The sequence below is a fragment of the Gorilla gorilla genome, chromosome 16 (genome assembly GCF_029281585.2).
Source record: "Gorilla gorilla gorilla isolate KB3781 chromosome 16, NHGRI_mGorGor1-v2.1_pri, whole genome shotgun sequence".
Taxonomy (NCBI): Eukaryota; Metazoa; Chordata; class Mammalia; order Primates; family Hominidae; genus Gorilla; species Gorilla gorilla.
This window is the reverse complement of record NC_073240.2, coordinates 81,963,751-81,985,867: the sequence shown is the minus strand read 5'-3', so window position 1 is coordinate 81,985,867 and position 22,117 is coordinate 81,963,751. Positions and strand designations below refer to the sequence as shown.

Below are 22,117 nucleotides of genomic sequence, written 5' to 3'. Positions count from 1 at the left end.
TGCCCAACCTTTCCCTGCCAGCTGCCTCAGGGCATGGCTGTAAGGAGAAAAGGCTGCTGAAGTTGCAGGCTGGGCACCTGGCTCTCTGAGAGCCCTGAGGGTGGATGGTGCTCCTGAGTAGCCAGCTGATGTTAGGGTGGTTGGTTCCAGCTAGGAGCCGACCCATCCTCGGAGCCGCAATCCAAAGAAAACACTTCCCAGAGTGCTCTGCCTCTGTGGTCACCCAGGGGAGATGCCCTCACAGATGCCCATACCTGTCCCGGAAAGGGCGGACGACTCCCTGTCCACGCCACCTGACTCTGGTTTAGCTGCCGGGAGATTTGGGACATGTTCTGGCCCGTGGAAGAAGAGGACTGAATATCATTCACTCCAGGCACATGAACCACTGAAGAGCTAGAAAAGAGGAAAATGCATTTATCCCGAGGACACACCTGGTTTGCATGAGTCTACGTGCCCAGCCAACCACACAATCTGCCCTGGGCCATCTTCCTGGCTCTCTCTCCATGCAGCACGTCACTAGAGAAAATGACTCACACATCGTGAGCCTCAAAGCCCCTTGGCCATCCTCCTCTCCCTTCAGGGCTTCCTCTACACTGCTAAGTAGTCCTGCCATGTCTAGTAGTCTGGTACTTCCTCTCCTCGTTCTCCCCAGGGTCTCCCACGCACTCCTCAGCCCCTATCCTATGCCTGTACATCCTCTGCTCTCAACAGATGATTTGGTTCCCAGAAAGAGAGAAGCTTCTTAGAATAAAAATCAATCCCAGTGTTCACTCACTCTTTTGTGCTCTGGTTAATTTGTTCCTTTGGGGCACCTACGAGGCTTAAGGATTCAGGAAATAGGTTGCAGGCTGTCAGTTTTAAACGGAAAGAAAAGCTTCTCAACGAAAACCTGCTGGATGGGGCCTAGTCCTGCTACCCAGAGTTTACCCCTCCCACCTTCAGTTCACCTTCGACTTAACTCAGTTTGTCTTTATTAGGCCCCTGCTGTGTGCCGTGCTCTCTGCAAGGCCTTTGCAGGCTAAATCTCTGACCCTGCTTAGCTCCTCGGCAGGCACTGTCTGTACCACCAGGCGCTTCTTCCAGGAGATTTTCCCGACTATGTCGATTACATGAGAAGCTCATCAAAGACTAAAAGGCTGGGGGCAGACTTTTACTTTGTTTCAGGCCCCTCCTCCTGCCTCCCTGGGACTAGCTCAGCATGCAGGGCAGTGCGCTGGGTGCCCATGAATCAGTCAAGTAGGGCAGAATGGGGCTCATCACAGAAGGCTTTGGTAGATTTTCAGCTCCGTGTTAAAAAAAAAGGCAAGCCAGAGATCAGCAGAGATTGGGTAAAATTTTACTATTGTATTCTAATAAGTTTCCTATGCTATCTGATCCCTTTTAAAATAGGGAGAAACCAAGAATGTCAGAGACATTCTTGAGCTGATCATTGTAAAACAAGTTCAGTGGCTTATATAAAGGGGACATCATTTCTGTCTTCATACAATCAATTCCTCATTTAACATAAGGGCTGCTTTCCCATTCTCCTTCCTGATGAAAGTATTGCTTCAGAGGACATTTTCTGGTCACTATTGTCTAGTAGGACCCTCTCCCACAGACCTCCAGCCCTTGGTGTCCTCCCCAAAACACTGACTGATGAGGGCCGCTACAGCGTAGACGGCCCTAGGACAGGCGCCTTGGCAGAAAGGGATGGGCTTCTTGGGGCAAAGCGCCAGCCCTTGTGCACAGCCCTCCCTGGGGGCCTCTGGGCTACTGCTGCCTGCCTTAGTATGGACAGGCAGGGGCCAAAACTGGCGGGACCAGAGAGGGAGGACTGTGGGTGAGGATGCACTTCAGGTGCCAGCAACACCATTCTGCAAGCGGCCCAGGATTCCCTATGGCTGTATTGGGCCCCAGAGTCCTTCATCCCACAGCCTACCCCATCCCAAGCCAGCTCAGATCCTTCAGATATACAGGAAATTCTGCCCAATCCACAGGCTTTAGCCCTAACAGGCATCCTTTAATTAACTCAGTCATTTATTCATTCATTTTACAGACTAGTCCTCAGCAAGTGCCTTTTCTATGCCAGGCTCTGCACAGGTGTTCGGACGTGCCTTGGATTCCTTCCCCACACTGCCAGCTGCCCCAAGCCTGCTTTTCCTTCCCCATCACTCATCACTGCCCTGTGCACCCTACATTTTTGTTTCTATGACAACAGTGTTACCCAGGCTCTGCACCTCACGCTGGACTGTCTGCCCTGAGCCCTGTCTGCAGCTTCACTCTTCTCCCAAAGGTCATCAGTGATGGTGTCCTCCTCCTCAGCATGGCCCCCACGGCTGCTGCTGCAGACACGGCTCAGGGCAGACAGTCCAGTGTGAGGTGCAGAGCCTGTGTGAGGCCGTTGTCATAGAACGACGTGGTCATCCTCTGTTTCTCCCATTAGTGAGGCCTCTTCCAACAACACCTCCTCCAAGGCTTCACTCAGCACACCCCTCAGGCCCTTGCACCCCTGCCCTGGTCAGGAGGCAGAACCTGACTTTTGCTTTCAGGCCTAGTTGAAGAGTCAGCCAGACCTTCTCCAGTCATGCCACCTTGGGCTGTCCCCTTGCCTTTGAACTGTCCCCTCCTTACCTCCTGCTGCTGTATTCTCCCTGATCCCCTTTGTCCAGAGTGGAGGACAAGCAGCAAGTGTCACAAGGACCCCATGAACATGAGCACCCAGGCAGGGCTGGCACAGGGCTTGGCATCAACTGAGATCCGTCAGTGCGTGCTGAGTAGCTAAGTAACTCAGCAGCCAAGAGAAGTCTGGAGGGCTTGACTATTGCTCAGCAGAGCAGCGTGACCTGCGGTGATGATGGTTAGGGACTGCTCACAGAGGGCTGCCCTCTTGTCTGCTGCCCCCAGACCAGAGCCACTGCAATGTCTGCTAATCTGTCTCCAGGAGGTCTGTCCATGAACCAGTGTGGAAGCAAAATCCTCATTCCTTGTGGCTAGCGCAGTCCCATGGCAGAGGCCTCTCTCTGGGTGGCCGGCCCCACCTGCCCTCCTGGCCTCTGCATCTGGAAGCTCTGCTTAGGGTCTGGCCAACCTCACTGGAGAAGCCCTGCCCTGCTGGGCATGAGGAACTTAGGGTGTCTGGTGGGCACAGGTGAGTGCCCACATACCCTCCCCAAGAGCTGCCAGCCTCTTCTCTGACCGTTCTTCCCAGTTGATGCTTCTGTCTCCCCAGAAGTCAGTGGAGCCAGGCCTTGCCTCCAGTGATGATGTCAGGGCTTCCTCAGTGACCTACCAGATGCCCTTGATGCTAAGAACCAACCCTTCGGAAGGTTGGACACCCTGACTGAAGCCTTGAGTGCCCTTTAGGATGAGGCTCAGACGTGGTGGGCTGAGCTGACCAGTCTTCCTTGGATTTGGCTGTAGCCTCTGGGCACCAGACAACAGGATACTTTCTGCTACCTTGTCAGCTGTTCCCAGCTCCAGCTCACTTGGGTCCTGGCTAGAGGGAACTCACTCCCTTCTCCCTGGCAATCACTGCCACAGAACACAGTGGCTGGCGCTGTTCACATCCAAGAAAGAGTAACTGACACCAGGAATCTATGGCAACTCATAGAGGGCTCACAGAGCAGAAGCAGAGCCACCAGAATCCTCAGTTTAGTCCAAGGCCTGAGCACCAGTAACCACTAACTCATGCTTACAGCCCACAGAGCTGTGCTCTGAGACCCAGGGCTTTCTTGGTGAGGGAGCATCTTCCCATGCCATTGTCCCCCTCGCTGGCACATACCTGAAGGCCTTCCCGGAGTGTCCAGAGGGAAATGGGCTGCCTTGGGAGTAGATCTGCTGAGTTCCTGCTGCAGAGGCTGAGCTCATCATCTTCTTCTCCGCTAGGAAAACCAGAGCAGGAGTCACATGCGAAGGTTCCCTGCTCTGCAGACCACAGAGGAGGCTGCCCCAAGAAGAGGTGCAGGGGTGGGCGTGGGAACGGGAGGACACAAGTCAGGGCAGCCCACCTGCACGCAATCTTCCCAGCCTTGCCTCTGCCTCCTCATCTCCTCTGGAGCCTCCCTGGCACATGAAGGCATTGGGCTATTGTTCTTGACCCCTGGGCTAGGCCACAGGCTGCTTGACGGCAAGGCTTTTTTGGACAGTGGGGAAAATTAAAAGAATTAATGAGGCTAGGCATGGTGGCTTGCACCTGTAATCCAAGCATTTTGGGAGGCTGAGGCAGGCGGATCACTTGAGGTCAGGAGTTCAAAACCACCCTGGCCGACATGGTGAAACCTTGTCTCCACTAAAAATACAAAAATTAGCCAGGCATGGTGGCAGCCATCTGTAGTTCCAGCTACTCGGGAGGCTGAGGCAGGAGAATCGCTTGAGCCCAGGAGGCGGAGGCTGCAGTGAGCTGAGATCACGCCACTGCACTCCAGCCTGGGCGACAGAGCAAGACTCCACCTCAAAAAAAAAAAAAAATTAGTGAGAGTTCTTTCTCAGACATTATTTTATCCAATCTTTCCAACCCTGCGGTTTAGGGATTCCAAGTCCTCTAGTTCTGGGTGAGGAAGCACAGGGTAACAGCGAAGAGGATGGACTCTGATCTCAGCTCTCTGGGTCTGAATCCCATCTCCAAGGTAAGAGGTGCAACCTTGGACTGTTACTTAATCATCCCCTGCCTCAGTTTCCCAACAGAAAGAAGGCGAGAATAAAAGTATCTTCCTTAGAAGGCTGTAGTGGCAATTCAGTGAGTTAACCTAAGTGCTTACGACAGTGCCTGATTAACAGAGCAAACAGAAACTAAAAGTTTGCTATTGTTTGTTACAGATGAGAAAAGTGAGTTGTGGCTTGTCCAAAGTCATGAGCCGGCGAGGGAGGGCTCAAGGCGTGAATGCAAGCCCAGTGCTCTTCCCACTCTGGAACTCAGCTACCCCTGCCACCCTCACCCAGCAGGTGCCGCAGCAGGTGATGTCCAGGGAACAGCCCTGGATCTGTGTGCCTTGACCTTCCACTAGGGTTTCTTTGAGAGACTGAGCTCCTCTAACACTGAAAACACTCAGCCCCTGGCCAGCAGGTGCAATAATGCATGATTTTCTGCCACCGCAGAATGGTGAGCAGTCGTCTCACCCACAGGCTCACCCACAGCCACACGGCTGAAGAAATGGGCTCAAGACCCAGCTGGCTGTTTAGAATTTTATACGAGAGAGAAGGTGCTTTGTATGGTGGTTTGAGAAACAGGAGTGGGAACACGAGTGGTGGCAAGGTGCTAGACAGCAGGCTCCAATGTGACAGTTCTCCCTCCTTTGGTCATCGAGGGTGCCCAGGGCTCTCTGCAGTCCCCTCCCAGTGCCCCAGAATCTTCAAATGTCTACCCGTCTCATTCCTACAATCCCTAACATGTTCACCCGCAATGCGATATTGGAATAAAGGAAATAAAGTGTAGTTACATGGTGATTATTTTGTGCCTATACAGCCCCCGCATCTGCTCCCATCTCTGGCTTGCTGGCGGTGATAGGGGGCAGACTGGGTAGGTCCCTCCGAGTGGCTGTGAGCAGTGATGCGGTGATGGACATTCAGGCTTGTGGGCTTGGGGCCCAGAGACCAGGCTGCAGAGACCACATGCTGACTCTCCCATGCATGGAGACAACTTCTGTGAGGCTTTAATGAAAAAGAGGCACTGAGCAGTTTTTATGGTTCATTTTCTTCTGCTGCAGTGACAGCTGTAAGACAGTGGGAAATCCTTAAAGGATGGAAGGAGCCAGGCTCCTGGGGGTGTACTTCTAACCCAATCATAACATCTTGAATCTTGGGAATAAAGAGCAAGATTGGTGTAGGGGAGAGATGAGGCTCAAACTGGCAAGAAGAAGGTAGACTTAGGTAGTTCTCCTGACTCTAAACTTAATGCAGGCCGGGCGCGGTGGCGCACACCTGTGATCCCAGCACTTTGGGAGGCCGAGGCAGGCAGATCACCTGAGGTCAGAAGTGTGCGACCAGCCTGGCCAATATGGCAAAACCCCGTCTCTAATTTAAAAAATACAAAAATTCGCTTGGCATGGTGGCGCACACCCGTAATCCCAGCTACTCGGGAGGCTGAAGCAGGGACAGTCACTTGAACCAGGGAGGTGGAGGTTGCAGTGAGCCGAGATCACGCCATTGCACTCCAGCTTGAGCGAAAGAGCAAGACACCGTCTCAAAAAAACAAACAAACAAACAAACAAAATAAAAATAAGATAACAAACTAAATGCAACCCATTTTTTTCCTCATGTGTTTAAGTTTTTTGTGACTTGGTAAATAAGAAACACATTTTCTTTGTAACTGCTCCAGGACATTTGAAGGGTATAAAATTATATATAATAATACGTATTATAATATTATATATAATTGTATTTAAAAAACTCTAGTTTTCGGTCTTCTATATTTTTCTCCATTTTATTATTTTGATCTACATGACCTGTTAAAGATGGAGAAAGGCCTACTGAGATCTTCCACTATAATGTGGCTTTATCAGCATCTTCCTGGATTCTAATTATTTTGGCTTTCACATATTTCAGTGTTTATGACATCTGTATCTTCATTTTAGGTTACATCTTGTATCTGAATAAATTAAGCTTCTCTGCCCACTGGACAGTTTGAATTTTTCTTTGGCGACACTGACGACCCTACTTTCCTTCTTGGGTTTGCAAAGCATCTCCGCCACCCCTTCTTTCAGGTTAAATTGTTCATTTCAGTTTGTTTTTGTTATATCATATTTTGGCAGCATATTATTCAGGAGCTATTGATTGGGAGTTGACGTATTTAATCATTCTTGATATTCACTGATGATAAATCTTTATCTATTTAAAAATACTACCCCCATTCCAAAATCAGTCTGGATCTTTGGTGAAGAAATCTTTAAATTTCTTGATTTGAGGTTTTAGACTCTAATTTTATTTATTGTTTCTGTCTTTCGTATCTTCTAATAATTTTTATGTTAATTTTCAGTGTTATTAGTTTCGTTTTTCATCATCACTGCTTTTCCAACCTATCATTTCCATTCTCGTGTTCTATATTTTGATTCATTTCATAAACAAGTACAATTTTGCAAGTAGTTTTTTTGCCAGCAGAATATGTAGATAGTGCATGCCTGTGAACATCTTTCTGTTGTCTTCCAAATAGGAAAGCAGCTTGGCTGGTGGAAAATTTCAGGGTCATATATTCTTCCAAACTCTCTATTTATTCCTGTGTCCCCCCTCCCCCGCCCCCGCCCCCCGCCCCGCCGCCACCACCTTCCTAAGTCTTCCGGCGCTTAATATCTTGGGGAAGGCTAATAAAGATTTCTCTTTGTAGGTAAGGTAATTTTTAAAATCTCAACATTTGCAGGATTTTTTCTTCCTTTCTTCAAATTTAAACAATTAAGTACAACAGATCACGTCTAGGTGTGAGTTTCTTTGAAATTTTTGTCTAGTATTCATTGAGCTCTTTCACTTGGAAAACCCAAGTTTTTGTATTTTGGGAAAATTCGCGTTTCTTTCTAATTCACTGACTTGGATTTCTGCAGTATTAGCCTGTTTTGTACTGACGCATTTTATTAAACATCACTTTCCCCACCTCAAATAACTCATTCTCAGACATGCAGGATGGCCTGGAATCACCTAGAGAAGAGATACTGAAGATTCTTTGAACCTTCTCCTCTTTATCAGAAAAACTCATTTCCAAATGAGGACATTTGTTCTCATTCCTTCCTTTGGACCCTTCCCCCCTCTTCTTTCTTCTTGTCTGTCTTTTTTTTTTTTTTTTTTTTTTCCTGTTTTGTTAACTTTATGGAAAAGTGTCTATGTTTGGATTTCTCTGAGACGCTATGGGTCTCTGGCCAAATATTTCAGGCTTATTTGGAGAAGAAAAAAAACCTTTTAGATGTGCTGTTGTCTCCTCTTACTGGATGAGATGATATTTCTCTAGAAAAGTCGAGGAAATACTGATGTGGGTGGGTGGCCATGGGAACCAAGAGCCGGGGGCTCCTCCCCTGTTGTGCTGAGGGGTCTGTTTTTTGTTGTGTATTGACAACGGGACTTAGTGCTGCGTTGGCACCTGCTGCCCTCACGGGAGGCAGCTGCAGCACCCGGAGGCTCTGACTTTCCACCAACATGCTGGCATCAGGAGGGCTGAGGTGTGCTCCCTTCCCACCTTCCACAGGCCTGTCTGTCCTCGCCTCGGGCCTCACTGTCTTCAGCTTGTTAGCCCCAAGGGGACAGGATTGGGCTTCTTTTCCAGTGACAGAGTTCCCCATGCTTCCTCTTCACAAGCCACCTGGTTTCTCCCTTCAACTCATCCTGACTCCATTGTATCTTGTCAAAATTCCTTGACCACATGAAAATAGAATCCTTTTTCTGATTTTGGAACCAACAAAGATCTTTCCAAATTTTGTATTTTGTTAATCTCAGTGGTAATCTGAGTGGGAGGGCGAGGCAGCTGGACATGCCAGCCCCATGTGATGCCTTAAGTTAGAACCGCACCATCTCCTCTAACGGCAATGCTGACATAGGTAGACAGCCTAATGACCACCACAGAGGATTAATCACGTGAACTCTACACAAGTGACAAAAAAAGATTGTCTAATAATCTGGAAATATGTTCATAATAAACTGTCATGTGAAAAAACTAAGCTACTGTGAGCTCAATTTCACATAAAAAAGGAATATATATGTGTAGAAAAAGATAGAAAAAACATACTTTAAAAAGTTAAAAATGGTTATATCCAGGTGGTAGGATAGAGGATCATTTTTGTTTCTCTTTTTTACCGCACATTTTGATTTTAAAATGTGGTCCTCTGTGTGTTAGGGATTGAATTGCAACTTTTTACAGAGACATGTCTTCGGCTTCATAAAACTAACAGCACAATGGAACAATAGAGCTCATTTGTTCCAACTCCTCAAATTTTAATGATGAGATGCCAGGCCCCAGGTTGGTTACCCTGGGTAACTGGTATACAGAGGCAAGGCCAGGAGTAGACAGAATCCATTCCAACTCGTGTATTTTTATACCCTGCAATGGTTACTCAAAACTCACCTTCCGTGGCCCCCTCTTATTAAGAGTAGCTGTCTGTACTGTCTGTAGATGGCCTGAAAGCAACTGTAAACCCACACTCTCAAAACCTCAGTACCATTTGGAAACTTACATGCACTAATTCCTGCAAACATTTCAGCAAACCGAGGATCTCTTTCCTGGGAGAAGATTGCATCCGCCTTTTCCACGGACTTCCCGGCCTCGTGAACACCGGCTGGTAGGTTGGGGACGGGGACCTATTTGCACATTAAATAAAACACAACAGCAACTCATGCGTAAGGCACAGAACATGCGTCCCCAGGAGCCACCAGCTCTCCTTCATCAGAGGCCCCTCCCTCTGGAATCACTGGCATTTTGGGCTGGAACATTTTATCGGGTGGGAAGCTTTTCTATATGTGAAAGCCAAGAAAAGCCGGTGAGGGGGTTAGGGGGTGGTGAACTGAAGGTCAGAGGAAGGACAGCAGAGTCACACTGATTACTTTCTTAGAGAGAGTGAGAAATGAACAACAATCAACTTACTCTAAATATCAGGAAAAGTGGACATCATGTGGAGACAGGAGAAGGAAAGGAGACAGAGCCGGTGAAGAGGGAGGCTCAGAGCATGACAGGAAGAGGCACATTGAGGAAGAACAGGACACAGGCAGTGGCAGGGAAATGGCCAAGAAGCCAAGGGGCCCAAGGGGATCAGAAGCTGCTCTTGCTGGCCTCTGAGTATACTTATACTACAGCTCACGCATGGTCCTCAGAAATGTCCCTCAGCCCTTAGGTTGACTATGGCCCCTGGTTCTTCACCTGGTACTCACACATTCTTCATGGCTCAGTTCTACAGGGAGGAGTGACAGCAGCAGACCCCCAGGGGACCTGTAGGTCTGCTCTTTCCATTGTAGTGGGGGAATGGGGCAATCCTTTGTGTTGAGGGGCTCAAGCTCAGGGCTGAATTGAGTCCCAAGTCCATTGGGCTGGAGACAATTCCAACAGGGAAAGGGTTTTCCAGAAACTCACCTGGGATAAGTCATACGATGACAATCCATCTCTCTGGTGCACTTCTAATTCTGCCTGCTGTTGCTGAAGTTGCCTATGAAACAAGAAGACAACAAAGAGGGTCATGAAGAACAGAAGGGGTGACAATAGGGCTAAGCCAGGACTTTTCCCATACCTCAGAGGCAGAGTGGGTGATACCCGATGGATCTCTACATTGTTTTCCATTTTTAATTATTTTATTTTTAATGCCCTAAATCAAGACTCCAGACATTGCATTTCATGTTTAGGCTACCAAACTCAACTATTTAAGAAACCAATTTTGACGTGTGACTTCATTTTATGCAGGGTCAAAAGATACCGCAGAACAAATACTTTAAGGCAAATTCAGAAAAGCAGTTGGGTTTAATGCTGAATGAAGCAGTTGGCTTCAGCTAACACTTAGCCATAAACGGGCAGGTGTTTACATTATCTCATCCAATCCTCACACTATGCTTTCACAGTGGTTATTCTACCCTCATACTAAAATTAAGAAACTGAAGTTCAAAGAGGTTAAGTGGTTGCCAAGGTCAGCCAACTGGCAAATGGCTATGACAGAACAGAGCCAGGGTCTGACCTGATACTTCTGACTTCAAGGGGCTTTGCTGCCTGCTCCATATGGGGAAGAAAAAGACTTGCTGGAGGAAATGGCGGCTTTAAGTTTAAAAACTGGGTTGTTTTCAAGGGAAAGTGAACTCTATAGCTCAGAGCCTAAAAATGGGGCAAATGACAGGATCCTCTTCAATTGTAAATATCATTAAGAAGGACAGGCAAAAATTATTAGTGGTACTATGCAATTCAAATTACTAACAGACATTACTCCCAGCCCAGCAATCAATTTAAAGCATATGAACAGGCAATTCAAGCAAAATAAATAAATAAATAAAAGGACAAATATACATGTACTGTATGTACCTATAATAACGTATATATAATAGATACAATAAACAAGTCAGGGAAACATTTTGCCATTAAAATAATCAAAATAAATGTAAATTAAAACACCTTTGAAGTATAACTTTTCAACTGCTAAGTTGGTAAAAATATTTTTCACACGGTGGCTTTGCATTGAAACTACCATGGTCACACGGTGCTGGGGAAGTGTGCATGGCACGACCTTTTCGGAAAACTGTGGTGACCCAGATGAGGGGGAATGTGGACTTGCTCACACTCTCCCAGGTGGCCATCCTGCTGCTGAGCTGTAGTAAGGAAATTATTCAGTGGAAGGAAGTAAGAGCTACCCATGCAAAGTTGGCTGTAATCGGGAGTGACTTTGTAAATCCTGAATATTAATTTCCTGAGTGACTATTCCACAGCACTGACAGCAACCACTGTGAAGATCGTCTGGAAACACAGGAAGGTACGATGAAAGCTGTGGAAAAGTTCAAGGGCAGCACAATATATTATGCACGCTGCAATTATGGCCACAAACAGTATGTGGGTGAGCAAAATTTAACACCAAGAAAAACAATATCTCAAGTGTCTGCATTAATTAGGAAGATTATGGATTTCCTTTGTTTATGTCCACTGTCTATTTTGAAACAAGAAGGATCACAGTGGGTCTCCTCTGACATGTTCGTGGTCCCACTTTTTTCACCCATGGCTGTGTCCTAGACTGGGTGGTGGGGAACCCCATAGAGGAACTGCCCACAGGCCACCTCCCCTCATCTGGGTCTGGGATGCAAGGAGGGCTGGCTAGATATTCTGTGGGTAGGAAGAGAGGGGAGGGTGGGAGAGGAAGCCTTTGTTATCTACGATGAGGAAGTGGCTGGTAGGGAGGAGCAGGTGTGGAAGGTGGACCAGCTTCCTGGGGAGGAACCACCAGGAATGCATGGCTGGAACACTGTAACAAAACTGTAAACAAACTGTAACAAAAACTGTAACAAAATTGTAACTGTCAGCAAAAGCACAGGCTTGGCAAGAATCTGGAGGCCCCCATCCAGGAGGAGGTGGTGTGTCTGGCCACGGTGGAAGGAAGGCAGAGGTAACACCTGCACCCGCCCCTGTGCATTTGCCCTGGCCCCCTGCTAGGTGCCTGCATTCATCCTAACTCACCTTAGGCTCACAGTCACCTTGGAAATAGGTTTTTTTTTTTTAAATTCCCTTTCCACATGAGGAAACTGAGGCCCAGAGATGCTAGAGGTTTGCAGAAAATAGATGGCACCCTCAAAAGGGATGATTAAAGAAGGTTTAGGGAAGGGGCTACTTAACAGGTGTGGCCATAAACCAACAGGTGTTTACATTATCTCATCCAATCCTCACACTAAGCTTTCAGAGTGGTTACTTTACCCCCATATTAAAGTTAAGAAACTGAAGTTCAAAGAGGTTAAGTGGTTGTCAAGGTTGGCCAACTGGCAAGTGGCTATCACAGAACAGAGCCAAGGACTGACCTGATACTTCTGATTTCAAGGTGCTTTGCTGTCTGCCCCATTTGGGAAAGGAAAAGCTTTCATAGTTGTTATACTAGGATGGTGAAGAGCCCCTAGGCTAGCAACAACAGGAAGCCATGACCATCCCTAGGGCCAAAGGGACAGGGGGAGTGAGCAGCTATCAGACCTGTGAGAGCCGTGGTGAGCAAGGCTGCCTAATACCTTTTCCTCTTCCACTCTTGTTCCCTTGTTTCCAGCCAGTCCCTCCACTGGCCAAACTTAACCAGGACAGAGATCAAGGGATCTCATTTGGCCCTTTCGACAATGGTTAACTTCAGTCTTCCTCCCAGGCAAACAGGCAAGGCAGAGGGTGCACCAACTGTGTGTGGCAGAAACACAATCACCAGGCTGGTAAGTTGTGAAGACTGAGCAAGACTAGATTTTCTCATTCCAAGTGTAGGCTGTTTGGATTACACAAAAGATGCATTGCTATTTACCAACTCTCCTCAGCTCCTAAGAAGCAAATGCACACAGGTGATCTGGTCCACAGCTCCTCTGATAACAGCAACCCCCAGTACATCATTTCTTTTGACAGGCAACTGGTCAGTCTCTGCTTGACTTTCTCTGCTAGAGAGTTCACTACATTTTGGGGCAGTCTGATCCATTTGCAGACAGAAATACTTATAAAAAGCCTGACCCCTAAGGAGCTGAAATGTACCTCCCTATAACTTTCATCTGGGGAACAACTTCTGCCCCTGGAGAAACACAAAATAAGTTGGATTCTGTTTCTAAACTCTTTTACTCGGCATTACAAAATACGTATGATCTCAACGCCATTTCCTCCTCTGGCCATGCCGTCTGTGCTGATGGCCCTGGTGTGTGTGTGTCCCCACCATAAGGGAAGGCCTCCTTGAAGGGAACCCCAGTTGGAGGACCCTGAGAACATTCTGTTTCGAATTCAGCCCAGAAGAGTCATTCATTCAGTGAACTGTACGGAACTCTTTTGCCAGGCACCGGGGACAGACCGATGACTCAGAACCCACAAGATCCCTGCCCTCATGGAACTGACAGTCTCCAGGGAAAGACAGGCGTGGGCAAGCAATTACAGTGTGGTGAGTTAAGATGACGCCTCAGGAAGAACAAGGTTCTATCCAAGGGTACAGTCTGCTTCCTAATGTCGGTGTGGGAGCCCAGATAAAAGGAAAAGGATAAAACCAAAAGCATGTGATCTCCCACCAGGCAGTCTCAGCCCACACTTGTTAGACCAGCAAAGTGGGAGCACTAGAAATAATTTTCCAAACAAATTGATATTTCAGAAATTGAAAAACGAATCAGTATAATCAATAGAAAAAAAAGCATTACGTTCTATACTCTCTTATTCTTACTTTATGGCTTTTGTTATGTTTTGCTTTGATTCACACCTTGGGGGCACCGTCACCTTCCACTGAATGTAGGACTGATGGCCAGCACTTTGTCAACATTTTCACATCTCTGCAGTATCCTCATTTTAGAGATAAAGCAACTGAGACGTATGATGAAAGTGTAGATGTAAGTGTCCAGGGTGTGAACTATGGGTCCAGAGTAACAGTTAGAATGTAAATGATGCATCCAGGGCGACATGGCTAGAATGTAATTGATGTGTAAACGGTACATCCGGGTGATATGGCAAGAATATGGAACACATAGGACTCAAACCCAAGTCTGTCTGGCTGTTGACCCTGTGGTCTTTTTACTCTGGCCTAGGCTGCTGCCCCAGCCCAAGAGAAATACCCATGGCTATAACAAGGACAATTATTTCATGTCTCCCATTCTAGTACTTTGGGCATCTTGAGCCACAGGAAAGAGAAAAATCTGTTCCTTGGGACTTTTGTGGGGTTGAAGCAGTGAACTCCCCCTGATGGCAGCAATCCATGAACCATTCTCTACCCCTTTGCCAGAGCCCAACCTTCAACCCACAAACTTTTTTCCAGGAAATGACAACCACTCCTACCTGCAGCTCAGCTGTGCCCAGCCCAGGCCCAGAATCTCAGAGACAGGACAGGGACCACTGTGCGCAGTTGTGTAGCTGTGCCCCGGATGCCTGGCCAAGGGGCGAAGTGGGGCACAAACCCAGCCCTCTCCACTCACACACCTTGGTGCAGGTCTGTGTTTGGGGAAGACCCATGTTTCTAATGTGGATAAAGGCTGTGATAAGGGTTCTTGGTATTAGGCCGGGGGTTTGCCTTCAGTTCTGTTCCTCTTTGGGCTCCTAGACCAGAAAAAGCTCCTTTCACTGGGAAGCAGAAAAATTAGGTCTCAGGTATGGCTGGTAAATCCCCAGGACCCTAACTGCTCTGGCTCTGTGGTCGGAACATCAGCATCTCCATCCCACAACCTTTGCGTTTCTGCTTCCATAGCTGAGCATGTGTGGAAGAGAAAGTGCTGACCTGCAGGTTGCCCCATCCTGAGAAGAGCCCTGGGAAGTTTTCTCAGACATTTCACGGCAATGGTATAAAAATAAACCTTGGAGTGCTTGCAAATTCCAGAGAAGGAGAAAGCAGGGCTGCTCAGGAGAAAACTGACTGACAGCACATGCGAGGGAAGTGGGTTCATACCGCAGCCAGTGCTGCCCTCCATTAGCTGGGCTACAACGGCTGAGGAGTAGAAAGTGAATGCATCAAGCGCGGCTTCCTGCCGGCGAGGTGCAGGAGTCCGGGCAGATGCTGTCAATTTTCCCTGATGCTCCCTGGACAGGGGTTTTTACTCAGCCTGAGTAAGTGAGCAAGAAGCCATGAAGCGGGCATTCTGAGGTAGCTGGAATCATGTCCCTGGAAGTAACTGGAAGCACACTGGGAGGCGTCTGGGGATGGAGGCTAATAATATCCACCCTGATTGAGCACCATCTGCATGCCTATTGTGAAGGACTCGAAATGCTTGTTACAGGGTTTGGAATTGATTTGATCGGGGCAGGGAGCAGCATGGTCCAGTCATGCATGTGTGTGCGCGCGTGTGTGTGTTAGAGCTCACTTCCTGGGCCACGTGGACTGGCTCAGCAGGGGCCTGATGGAAGGCAGGGGAGATGGTCAGGAAGACCGATGATCACTTGTGAGACGGCAAAGGCCTCAGCTGAGGCAGGGCCAAAGAGGCAGAGGAGGAGACGCGCTAGAGAGAATCGCAGGTAGAACCTGTGGGGCTCTGGTTCTGTGCCAGGTTGCCTGTTGAGGTGAATGAGAGGGAGGGATCCAGGATAGCTCCCAGATCTGGGGCTTGGTGACTGGCTGTTTCAGCCCCTTACTGCCTCTACGCTCTGCAGAGACCAGGAATGCAGCCTTCCTTTGACTTCATTTGTACCCACCCCATGCTCCACTGCCTGCCCAGGACCAACCAGGTGGCCACTGCTAAGCATGCCGAAGGAGACGTGATGGTGAGTCAGCTCGAGAGAGACTCCATCATGATTCTGGGCATTCTGGGGTTTTAAAAACACATGCACACACACACACATACACGAGCACGACCAACAGGTGTGGTTATGACAACATTGGAACAATGCTGTGACAAGAAATAGGACTTGGCCTGAACAGACGCAAAGAGATAACTTCAGATCACTTCCCTAAAAAGATGTCAGAAATGAAGAAAGCACAGCAGCTAGGTCGTGCCCATGTAAAAACGCTGAAATGACTCAAGCTAACAAACAGCCCCAAATGAGTGTTGGCCCCCCAGTGCCAAGGCACGTTTCAAAGTTGTGCTGTGTGACCAGCACGTTAAATCAGTCTGTGTTTTTCTGGACCTCATTCCATATTTGATGGAACAGGAAAAAATGCAAGGATAAAGAGGTCTTCTTTGTAGTGGCTTTACACAAATGTTCAGCATTAAACACTCAATTTCTCCAGGAAGTTTCTTTTGGATGCTTTTGACTGAAAGCAACCGAGCTTGCAAATTGCCCACACTCCACCCTCGCCATCCCCTCCCCTCAGCACAGAGCATTTAAGGATCTTTCCATAACAAGTCTGCCTACTGCTGGCAAAGTTTCGCCTCACAAATTCAAAAAAGAGCTGGCCAGTTCACATCCCTGGTTGTCACTGCCCTCTACCGTCCACAGTAGACTTTTCCAACCAACTTCACCAATGTAGGACCTTTCAGTTCAGAGACACAGATTGAGGCTTCTGGTGTAACTGTGTCCTGAGGGGGTATCCTGATCCGTGTAACCTCACAAGCTGCAAGAGCAGTTGTCTGGAGGAACTACGTAGGCCACCCCCTGTACAAGATGGCTTTTCTGTCTTCTCAATGCTGCCTGACTTTCAGAAAAATGAAGCAAAACCTTAGCCAGGGGGTTGGTTTTCACAGGGGGATCTTTACTTTTCTTGCAAACCCCACTGCAGTGCTACTTCCTGGGGATGCTTTCTCCGAGGCCCTGGGGGGAAGTATTTATTCTATGCCCCCATTGCATTCTACCTGTCCCTCCCGTCTGCCCCTTCTTACGTTCTTGGAGCTCAAGAACGTTATTGGAGCTCAAGTCTTAGCCTGGAGTGGCTGGAGCAAGGGGCCATGACAGGAGGTATGAGCCTGGGACAAAGCTATGGCTTGAACAGATGCTAAGCAGATCCAGGCTGGCATTTAAAGCTATGTCTTGAACAGATGCTAAGCAGATCCAGGCTGGTGTTTTCCTCCTCCTCTCCCTTTGGGGCTCTCACCGCCCTGCACCTGGCTCCTTCAGGTCAGTGAGCACATCCTGTTACTCTGTCTCAAGAGCTCCTGAAAGGCCCATGCTCAGCACCCTCCATAACCCATCTGTTGAACAAAGGAAGCACCATGGAATCCTGAGCCCTGCTTACCTTTACTCCCGTTTCTCAAGCTTCCCTATTTTCTTCAAGTCCGGGCCACACATGAGCCTGGCACAGAGGTGGTACCTCTCTGCTTCCTGAGTAAAGAAGAACCACCCTTTTCCCATGTTGGGAGAAGTGAGACAATAAAACTTCCTTAATTTGGCCAAGCTAACTGAGTTTCACTAGATAAAATCAGAATAGAAAATAGTAAAATAGTATTATCTTTTTGCACACCTGGAACTATGACTTAGTACATTTGTTCCTGCTCTACTTACAACCAAGAAAGTCTTGACTAGAAGGCAAAGGTAAAAAAAGAATCAGAATATCAAGTCAGCCAAGGGTGACATTAACAAAGAGGAGCTGGTTGGACAGAGTTTGGGTAGAATGACCAGTGAGAACAGGTTATTTCATATGAGTTATCCGAGGCTGCTGGGAAAACAATTTCAATACCTTCAGGGCAAAAGCCAGGCTGTAAGGTGCTAACAACAGATGAATGGTGAAGAAGGAGGTTCCCACAGACATGTCTGGCAGGGCCAGGTGGGCGGGGAGCTTTGGTGGGTTGGCCAGACAGGGATTCTCCGAGATCAGGAAGTCAGGTGCCTATGTGAAAGCCCGAGAAGGAGCCAACAAGGAGGATGAGACAAGAAGGGAGGGTCACGGGAGTCCAGGGACGTGCAGGGAGATGAAGAAGGTGCAGAGTTTGGCCCTGGAAGGAGGAGGCTTTGCCTCTGCTAGATGCCAGAAATGGAGGAGAGGAGGGCATTGAGATAGATACACTCATGAACAGGAAGAGAATCACCAGGAGGGTCCTGGTGTCTCTGTTTGTTGGAAGGCAAGGTGATCTGCCCAAAGTTAGAGGAAGAAGGCAGGCAGGGCATTTAGGAGACCAAACATAATCTAGGGCTGCAGGCAAGAGCTGGCCCAAGAAACTGCCAAGTCGCTGCAAAGGGTGGCAGGGTTGCTGCTGCTGGTGCTGTTGACAGTCTCAGTGATAGTTACTGCAGACCACATTTACCGGGGCCGACTCGGCCTGCTATCACAGTAGAGTGCTTCATATGCAGTAGCTCCATGCAGAATCTGCAGAAAAATTCTATGATTCTGGGCCAGTAGGTTCTGTCATTCTCCCCATTTTACAGATGAAGCAACCGAGGCTTAGAAAGAGTAGGTGACTTGCCCAGTTGGGAGCTGGGGTTGGAATTCAGGTCATCATCTAATTAAACTAAGGAGCTTCTGCACAGAAAAAACAAACAAACACAACAACAACAAAACTATCAATAGAGTAAACAGACAATCTACAGAATAGGAAAGAATATTTGCCAACTATGCATTTGACAAAGAAATGATATCCAGAATCCACAAGGAATTTAAACAAATCAATGAGAAAAAAAAAACCCCATTAGAAAGTGGGCAAAGGACATGAACAAGATACTTCTCAAAAGAAGACACAGAAGCAGCCAACAAACAAATGAAAAAAATGCTCATCATTGCTAATCACCAGAGAAATGCAAATCAAAACCACAATGAGATACCATCTCACACCAGTTAGAATGGCTATTATTAAAAAGTAAAAAAAAAACAAAAAACAAAAAAAAAACAGATGCTGGTGAGGTTGCAGAGAAAAGAGAACGCTCACACACTGATGATGGGAATGTAAATTAGTTCAGCCACTGTGGAAAGCAGTTTGGAGATTTCTCAAGAAGCTAAAAACAGAATTACCAGTCAACCCAGCAATCCCATTACTGCATTACTGGGTATATACTCAAAGGAAAATAAATTGTTCTACCAAAAAGACACTTGGACTTGCAGGTTCATTGCAACACTATTCCTAATAGCAAAGACAAGGAATAAATCCAGGTGCCCATCAACGGTGGGCTGAATAAAGAAAACGTGGGCTGGGCATGGTGGCTCACACCTGTAATCCCAGCACTTTGGGAGGCCAAAGCAGGCAGATTGCCTGAGTCCAGGAGTTTGAGACCAACCTGGGCAACATGGCAAAACCCCATCTCTGCTAAAAATACAAAAAAATCAGCCAGGCGTGGTGGTGTGTGCCTGTTGTCCCAGCTACTCGGGAGGCTGAGGTGGGAGAATCACCTGAGCTCAGGAAGTCGAGGTTGCAATGAGCCCATAGTGCCACTGCACTCCAGCCTAGGTGACAGAGTGAGATTCTGTCTCAATTAAAAAAAAAAAAAAGGAGAAGAAGAAGAAAATGTGGGTGGTACATAAATGACACAAAATATGCAGCCACTAAAAAGAACAAAACCACGTCCTTTGCAGCAACATGGATGCAGCTGGAATCCATTCCCCTAAGTGAATGAATGCAGAATCAAAAAACCAAATACCGTGTGTTCTCACCTTTAAGTAGGAACTAAACATGGGGTACTCACAGACATAAAGATGGGAACAATAGACACTGGGAGGACTACTAGAGAGGGAGGGTGGGAGGGAGGGAAGGGTTGAAAAATCACCTGTTGGGAGCTATGTTCACCCTTTGGGTGATGGATTCAGCTGAAGTCCAAGCCTCAGCATCATGCAATATATCCATGTAACAAACCTGCATATGTACCCCCCGAATCTAAAATTTAAAAAAAAATCCAGGTCATTGGCCCTCTGAGGGGTCTCTCATGGGCTTGTCTGTCCAGCTCTGTGACTTCTGGCCCAGGAGCAGGGCAGAGGCTGAGGACTCAGAGGGTGGTGTTGCCTGGAAAGAAGGTTACTTTGTGGGGCCCAGATGGGAACTCCCAAATCCAAGGGGCTCAGAGACGGCAACAGAGGGCAGAGCCAGGCAAGTTCTGAGAGTGCCAGTAGGCTGTGGTGACCGCCTGGAGGCTTCAGAATCCCAGGGAGGCTACCGAGAAGGGATGTCAGCAGATGAGGAAGAAGAGGTGGTAGGGTTGGAAACAGGTCCCCCGACTAAGTGCTGAACTGGGGAAAATGATGGATGCTGGTGCCACTGACTACGATGGTGAGACATGGGGACAGTTCTCCGGATGCCAGCCTCATCTCATACCCTTGCATGCTACAGTCCTCCCGACACACTGGCCATGGCTTCCACATGCTTGCGTTTGCTTGGACATCCTTTTGTCCAAATGTCTTTGTGTTGGTTCCTTGGCCTTGTATTTCCTTGAGATTAAATGCAGAGGAGGCATGACCTGTTCAAGGTCATGCTCACTGTGCTGGAAGTTGAACCAAGTGTCTGGCCTGTAGCTTGACTTCATTTAATCTTTACAGCAACCTTATGAGGGAGGTGAAGAGAGGAAGTGACTTGTTCAAGGACGCACAGCCAGGAAGTAGTGTGAGGTCTGCTAACATGCATGGAACACAGGAGTGGTGATTCCAGCAGAGATCTTGGGATCCTCGGACCCTGGGCAGGGAGGAATGCTTCCACGGCTGGGCAGCAGGGAAATCATGTGTCCTTGAGGTGCCTACACCCAGGCCACCTGTCCCATTCCCTAGAGCTGCCAAGAGGCTCAGCCTCACTTCCTCCACCCCCGACTTCGGTAGGACCAAGAAACCAGGCACAAGCAGCTGCTGCAACAGGGAGCAACAAGGCGGGGCCCAGCAGAGCTCCAGTTGGCTGAGGTCCATGCTCAGGGGGAAGAAAAGAGGAGCAGAAACTGGAGCACCTTGCACCGAAGGGAAGGGAGTGTCATGATTATCACTCATTCTTTTGTTTCTCACAAATCAGGAGGGAAATGAGAAGGAGGAACATGGGAGGGAGACAGTGATGGGGACCTACAGTCTCCTCTATTCTTAATCCTGCAGGGATTTCCAGCTGCAGGGAGAGCCGGCAGGGAGAAAGAACTCCAAATATAATTGCCAGCTCTGGACCCAAGCAAGCGCATGTGGATTCCAGGAGAGGGAAATGGCAGTGTACGTACTTGACATTGGTGTTGGTGCAGATGATGTACTCAATCTCATCAGAATAGGGATTCTGGAATGTGAAGCTGCTGGTGCGGATCAACATCCACTCCCGGTTCTTGGTGCGAAATCGATACATGACCGACAGGACTTGGCCTTTCAGCTTAACCACCTGAGAAAACATTTGGAGAAGGAAGTCAGCAGGAGGAAGGATGGTGCCAAACGGGAGGAGGGAGAGGCTGCAGGCAGTGGGGTTGCGGCAGGGGCCAGCAGGACCTCAGAATAGGGGCATTGTGGCTAAAAGACAGTAAGAGAGGGAGAGCAGTTTTGCAATGGGAACTCCTCCGCCTACCTTCTGGTGAAATGGGGTGCTGCATTTGGGTCATTCTGTAACCATGGTATGAGAAAGCAACCACTCAATGCCTGCTTTATAGCAGGACTTTTAATTTAGCTTTTACAAATGAGATCATGAAAACTCTGCAAGCCAGAGCGTTTTTCTTTTTGCCTCGGTTGCTAGGGTACTCTGGATTTGGTGCTCTCCACTCACCCCCAAGTTATCTCACTCAGGTATGTAGCTACATTGTATTCATCGATTTATTTCTTGCTACCACAACATACAAGATGCTTAACCCTGCTTAACGTTGTAAAATGGAGTCAGTAGACTCTCTGGTAGGAGATGTAATGAAATGATCACTTTCTATGGATTATTTATTTATTTATAAGTTTCTGTGTATGACACTTTGATGTTGTAATATGATTTCAAATGTATTGCTTCAGAAAGAGCCTCATAAGAGTTTGGTAAGATGAGTTCTTTTATTTACAGCTGATAATACTGAGACTCAGAGAAATTAAATAAGTCATCCAAGATCAGACAACTTTGGTGGAAAAGCTGGGACAGGAAGCAAGATCTCATTTCCAAATCACAAGATTGTCCCTCTGGCTATACAGATCTCCCCTTTGTTCTATTGAAAATATGCTCCAGCCTGGCCAACATGGCAAAACCCCGTCTCTACTAAAAATACGAAAACCAGCCAGGCCCCATGCCTGTAATCCCAGCTACT

General features: G+C 47.8%; 1 protein-coding gene across 6 annotated transcripts in view; it reads right to left on the bottom strand.

Moving 5' to 3' along the window:
- The window catches only part of ARNT2 (aryl hydrocarbon receptor nuclear translocator 2), a 197,114-nt gene that overhangs the window by 17,109 nt on the left and 157,888 nt on the right, over window positions 1-22,117 (bottom strand). For all 6 annotated transcript variants that reach the window (XM_004056650.5, XM_019011003.4, XM_063698766.1 and 3 more), the window contains exons 12-16: window positions 21,077-21,228; window positions 10,013-10,085; window positions 9,123-9,246; window positions 3,761-3,860; window positions 255-393 (exon numbers count right to left, since the gene is read on the bottom strand). In XM_004056650.5, the coding sequence (XP_004056698.1) occupies window positions 255-393; window positions 3,761-3,860; window positions 9,123-9,246; window positions 10,013-10,085; window positions 21,077-21,228 (588 nt within the window). The remainder of the gene's footprint in view (window positions 1-254; window positions 394-3,760; window positions 3,861-9,122; window positions 9,247-10,012; window positions 10,086-21,076; window positions 21,229-22,117) is intronic.